This window comes from Grampus griseus (assembly GCF_964374135.1).
Source record: "Grampus griseus genome assembly, chromosome: 4".
Classification (NCBI taxonomy): Eukaryota; Metazoa; Chordata; class Mammalia; order Artiodactyla; family Delphinidae; genus Grampus; species Grampus griseus.
The window spans coordinates 111,182,809-111,188,808 of NC_138997.1; the positions used below are offsets into that span (position 1 = coordinate 111,182,809).

The following is a 6,000-nucleotide window of genomic DNA, read 5'->3' on the forward strand; positions in this document are numbered from 1 at the left end:
AAGAGCAGAATAGACTCTTCTCTGGAGAAGAAACTCCACACTTGGACTGTGACTTCAGCTGTTGTCTAAAATTTCAGCTTGTCCTTGATGACCTGCCCTATGGATTTCAGATGAGTCTACCCAACCCCAAAATCACATAAACCAATTCCAAGCAATTAATCTATATCTGTGTAGCTATCTAGCTATCTATCTCCTACTGGTTTTGTTTCTTTGATGGGACTCAAAACTGATATAGACACTTAGGTTGAAATATATATGCAGCTAGAGATATAGAATACATTATTTTACAGGTTCTTAACAATTCTATTATTCTCTACATAAATTTCAAATCTATTAGTTAAAATAATTTTGTTCTTGATTTTCCCAGCAATAAACAAAAGATTTCTGGGTAACCAATACCAAATAAAATGGAATGTATTACCATTTATAATCCTTATTCTGCTTCTAAAACTGCTGAGATTTCAAGTTCAAAAGAAAAAATTAAGTTTGTTAACTTAAGTGTTTTCATGCTTTATTGGCTTTTTTCTTTTAAAGATATTTTACTCAACTTCTCTTTAATAAATCAAGTGCACAAATTCTAATGTACACTGTTCTCGAGTTTAAATACATTATTCTGCTGAGCTAGCAAGAAACTAACATCATCTTGAATCAGTTTTGAATGATCCATAGGAAACGCTGAGAGCCTGACTTCTGAGCTAACCTAACATGTAAAAACATAATGTTAGTAAAACAGACCACATGTCATACATTACTCCAAGTAAAAAGCGAAAGGTGGGGAGGTGGGGGACTAACAATGACAAACTGTGAGATATCAGTATAGTGAGAACAGAATAAAGGGGGGAAAGGAACCAAAATCAAAATTCTTTGAGGAGACAATTAAGTGGAGTCCAAACCAAAATCATGTGGTATTAAATCATCGAGAAATATGTGTTGTTCACTAAGGAGACTGTTGCGTAGAGCCTTTTCAAACTTTTCAAACTAAATTCAACTGAAATGACTGGGATGTTTTGGAACAAAAAGACCTTCACATCGACACTTATTCTAATTTATTTACACCTTATGATGCATACAACTTTTCAGGACAATGAACATTGCCAATAGTTAAAAAATAATCAAATTCCCTAACCTTTTGACTATCACTGATATTTTCATTCCAGGCAGCCAAACTTAAAATATATGAATTTTACACACATCCATGACCTGTGTGTCCCTAGAAGAAAGGGCTGCTGAGATCCAGAAGCAGGGAAAGCAGGGGAAACAGAGTAACCAGCAATATGGTGGATGGGCCTAAAGAGACTACCTAGATGTTGAGCTGGGTTCTACATTAAGAGAGTCTAACAGTGTCTAAGGAGATTAGTTCCTATCTCACATTTATAACTAAAAAGACGGTTCCTGGGCAGTTAGCAGTTGTGTTCCCCAAAGGGATAATGTCATAAGGTTTTTCCTAGTTTAGTGTTTACAGGGCCTCATTTAGATAGTGGGATGAAAAGAAGGAGCTCAAGAAGTATCTAGGACTACTGAGTCAATTATCCCATGAAAAGAAAGCCTAGGGAAAACTGGACAGAGGCAAGACCGCAGTCATATGAAGTGATGCTCCAAACAGGCTTCCAGACACAGTGGGAGGAAATAAAGGGCACTTCAGGATACAAGGATGAAGAAGTCCTAAGAACTGAGTAAAGTGGCAAGACTTTGGGAAGACAGGCATACTCCAAATTTGCAGATGTAAAACAGCAATACTAATTATGGTTACTTGCTACAGACGATAATGAGGGTCCACTATATTGCTAAGTTTGGAGTGATTTTGGAACTAGGTCAACCCCACAAGCGGAAATTCTTTAGAATTTGTAATTGGATTGGCGGGGTGGTGTTTGAGGCATTCAGGGATTGACCATATCTATCAAGTACTCGATTATATAAAAAGCCCCAAATGAGTTCTATAATTTAGTTAATGTCATTGAAGCCATTTATCAAATAAAAACGTTAGCAAAAGGTTTTTTGTTAGCTTGTTTTTAAACAACAAACTTGCCAGAAGTTACTTAATTGCTTTGTGCCTCAATTTCCTTATCTGTTTCTACCTCATTGTAAGGTTGTAAGCATTAAGTTAATTAAAATATGTAAAGCTTAGAATACTGCCTAATATATAATAAACACTCAATAAATATTAGCCATCAATAATATTTATTACAAAAAACATTTTCTACTCAGTCTAGAAAACTTTCAGAGCAACTATTTTTTAAGAGGCATAACCTTGAAAGTATCATTTAGCCTGTTTTTCAGCAAAACAATAAAGGAAATACAGTTTGCATTTTTTGAGCGTCTTTATTAATGTTAGGTTGAAACACCTGAAAATGCCATTTTTGTAGGAATAAAAACAGGGTAATATCAGCAAGTATATAGAGTTAACTTTCATAAATCATTTGTTAGAAAAATTAAATATATTTCAGTGAGATGCATTTAAAATAATTCTAAGAAATGGAACCTCAGCATGCAATTAAGCTTTCGAAAATAATTTTAAAATAATTAAAATATTGCTAACATAAGCACGTTCAAGGGGTGCTACAGATTGAACATTTGTGTCCCCCCCACCCACATCCATATGTTGACACCTAATCCTCAGTGTGATGGTGTTTGGGGGTGGGGCTTTGGGAGGTGTGATCTTACAAAAGAGGCCTGAGAGAACACCCTTCCCACTCCCACCATGTGAGGTTACAGTGAGAAGACGGCTGTCAATGAAGAAGCGGGCCTCACCAGACATGGAATCTGCTGGTGCCTTAATCTCCAGAACTGTGAGAAATAAACCTTTCTTGTTTATAAGCCACTCGGTTTATGGTGTCTTATTTTAGCAGCCAGAATGGACTAAGATACAGGCTACGGAAGAAAAAAAGGCAGTAAACATCTTCCTGGTGAAACACTGACTTTTTAACCAATACAGTTCAACTTTTCCAAATGAAATCCTGTATGAAAAGACTAATGCAGCTCCAAAGAGGTAAAAAAATTAGTGACTCTCTTTTCATTTGAAGAAACTTAACCCAAATTATTACTTTCAATCATAAAATACACTCTCATAAACAATTCTAAAGTTTCTAACTTTAGAACTTTCATTTCCTTCTTAGAGAGGTGAAGAAATGCTTGAGAATAGGTGGCTTCCCTGAAAGGGAAAATTAAAAATCTTGATTCTCAGATCTAGGAAATATGAATCATTCAAATGTAGTAAGGAAAACTTAAATGATGCAGTTTGGCTAGAGTGAAAGATGAAGGCACTTGTACACACACATACTGATTACTTTATATGTTTACAATGTATATTATAACCTAACCAGGGTAACAGGGTAGAGAACACAAAATAGGAGACAACAACAGCAACTTACCATGCTTTCCCCGAGAAATATCCACATACTGGCACAGCCTGGGGTGCGTGATGGTCTTAAGGATTTGAAAGCGCCCTAAAATTTTGATGGAATTTGGTGTGAGAGGAAGCCCGTTGCTCCCACAAACATCATGTGGCAGAGCAGAGGCAAAGAAGGTAAAGGCACCCATTTCGGCATCCTTCAAGGGAAACATTTTTGGAGTCCTAGATCTTCCAAGATAACCTAGAAAAGGAGAGAAGTTTTTGATAGATCAACTAGACCTTAAGCCAGTGTTTTCTGACCTTAAACATGATAACTAATATAACTTGGAGGAAAATGCCAATCTGTACACTTTACAGTTAAAAAAAAAAAAGTTAAAAAATTTCAAGACAATATCAAAGAGGAAAAACCACCCAATCATGAATTTATATTGCAGCTCTAAATCAAAATCAAAGATTTTCAATGGCATATAAAGGAAAGACAGAACATTCCCTCTACAAGGATGTCTGACAGTTCTAAGAGTTTAGAGGAAGTTTGTTATTGCATATTCATATCAGTAAGGCTCTTCTCTTTACCTAAAGCTTGAATAACCCACAGAGTTTCCTTTTTCAGAGTGAGGGGAGTCAGGAAAAAGGAAATAAGGATACCAACCAGAAACTTTAAATAATCAAGGACTCTATTAATAGTATAAAAATTAAACTAGATAACAGACAGCACTATAATGTTACTTAACTAATCAATTTTTGTTTCTGTGCTAGGTGCTTTACAAGTGATGTTTTAATCCCCTCAATGATCTTGACAGATGTTATTGCCTCTAGGTTAGAAATAGATGTTCTATGTGTAGATCCTGAGGGGTCCTAGCAGCATAGATTCCAAAGCAAATGGTGTCCCAGAGTTTTATCATGGAGCAGCCTGAAGATTAAAAAACTTGCTCCAAAATCTGAATCACATTATGACAACCACAACAAAAAAGGTCCTCCAACAAAAAATATCTCTCTCACCCACGTGTCTCATGAAAAAGACATTCCATTGGTCAAGCATTGCATTCTTCTCTTCTCAGCTTTTACAATAAAAATCTGGAATTCTAAATCAAGTTAACAGACTGCTTTTCATATGCCTGCCCAGAAACCTCATTAAAACATTAAAAAGAACTGTTTTAAAATGTATAAACTCATAACAAGGAAGAGGACAGAAAAAGGCCTTGAGCTGATGAAGGACTTCAAGAAACTCCTGTAAAGCATTTTGCATATAGAAGAGTATTGTCACAAGAAACAGAAAGAAGGAAGCTACAACCTATGATACAGTCAAGAAGTTTTGCTCAGCCTCTTCAGTTCAGAGGCTTCAGATTCATAGAAGGCAGGAACAATGGTGAACAGCAGCAGTCATAAGAAGGTTTGAAATGAGAAAGATAATTTGAAAGGCTGAAGAACAGAAGAGTCAACTCTGCCACCAGCCCCCCAGTATTGGCCAGTTATTTGTTTGTTTGTTTGGTTTTTCGGTACGCGGGCCTCTCACTGTTGTAGCCTCTCCCGTTGCGGAGCACAGGCTCCGGACGCGCAGGCTCAGCGGCCATGGCTCACCGGCCCAGCCGCTCCACGGCATGTGGGATCTTCCCGGACCGGGGCATGAACCCGTGTCCCCTGCATCGCAGGCGGACTCTCAACCACTGCACCACCAGGGAAGCCCCTGGCCAGTTATTTATCCTCTAAGCAAAAGAAAAACAAAAAACAAAATGGTTCATCCCTAAAGGAATAAAATAAACTGTGTGAGAATTACAATAAATAGTTGGTATGAGCACCGTGGACAAAAGCAAACTCCTCTTAATTCTGGAATTTGTAAGACCCCAGTTAAGATCTGGCTGTCTACCAAGCCATCCTAAAACAGGGTATTCCAGTCAAAAAGCCTATCCACATACAAAATGCTCCCAGACAGTCTTCCTTAACTCTTAAATGAGGAACTGTCCAGGAATCATCAGATAGTTGAGGAAAGACTATAGCATAAAGGGCAAAAAATAAAATAAACCAAAAAAAAAAAAATCTGCCCTGGATGCAACCAAAATAATTTATGAAAAAAAACCCCAAACCAAAACTAACTCTAATAAATTTAGAAAGTTTTCAGAAAATTTTGAGAAGATATTACACCAATTATATAAAAAAGGAGGTATGGAAAAACATATTTTATAAAAGAATGAAAAGGAATTGCCAACATATATGAGAAGATAAACCTCATTAATATTCAAGAAATTGTTCATTAAAATCACATGAGAATTTATACCTGTGAGACAGTAAAAATTAAGAAATCTGATAATACACAATGTTAGATTATGGAGAAACAGAGTGTAAATTGGTACAATGACTTTGGAAGACAGTTTGACACTATTTTGTTCCTGCAGAAACTCCTACACACATACACAAGCAGAAACCAAGAAAGATCAGGGTGGTATTGTTTCTATTATCTCTAAACTGGAAACAACTTAAATGTCCACACACAAGTGAATGGCTAAATAAACTGTGGTACATTCATTTGATGGAAGAACACACAGGATGGAAAACAAGCAAACTATAGCAACATTTAATAATATAGATGAATGCTAGAAATATAATGTTGAGCAGGAAAAAAAGTCACACAAAACTTATGCCAATATTCATAAAAT

At 36.4% G+C, this 6,000-nt stretch overlaps 1 protein-coding gene across 2 annotated transcripts in view; it reads right to left on the reverse strand.

Annotated features, from left to right (window-relative positions):
• The window catches only part of TBCK (TBC1 domain containing kinase), a gene marked incomplete at its 5' end in the record, with an annotated part of 228,033 nt that extends 224,472 nt beyond the window's left edge, over window positions 1-3,561 (reverse strand). For both annotated transcript variants that reach the window (XR_014296711.1, XM_082653866.1), the window contains one exon: window positions 3,369-3,561. Coding sequence is in view for 1 of the 2 variants with exons in the window: in XM_082653866.1 (XP_082509992.1) it covers window positions 3,369-3,561 (193 nt within the window). The remainder of the gene's footprint in view (window positions 1-3,368) is intronic.
• Window positions 3,562-6,000: the final 2,439 nt, after the last annotated feature.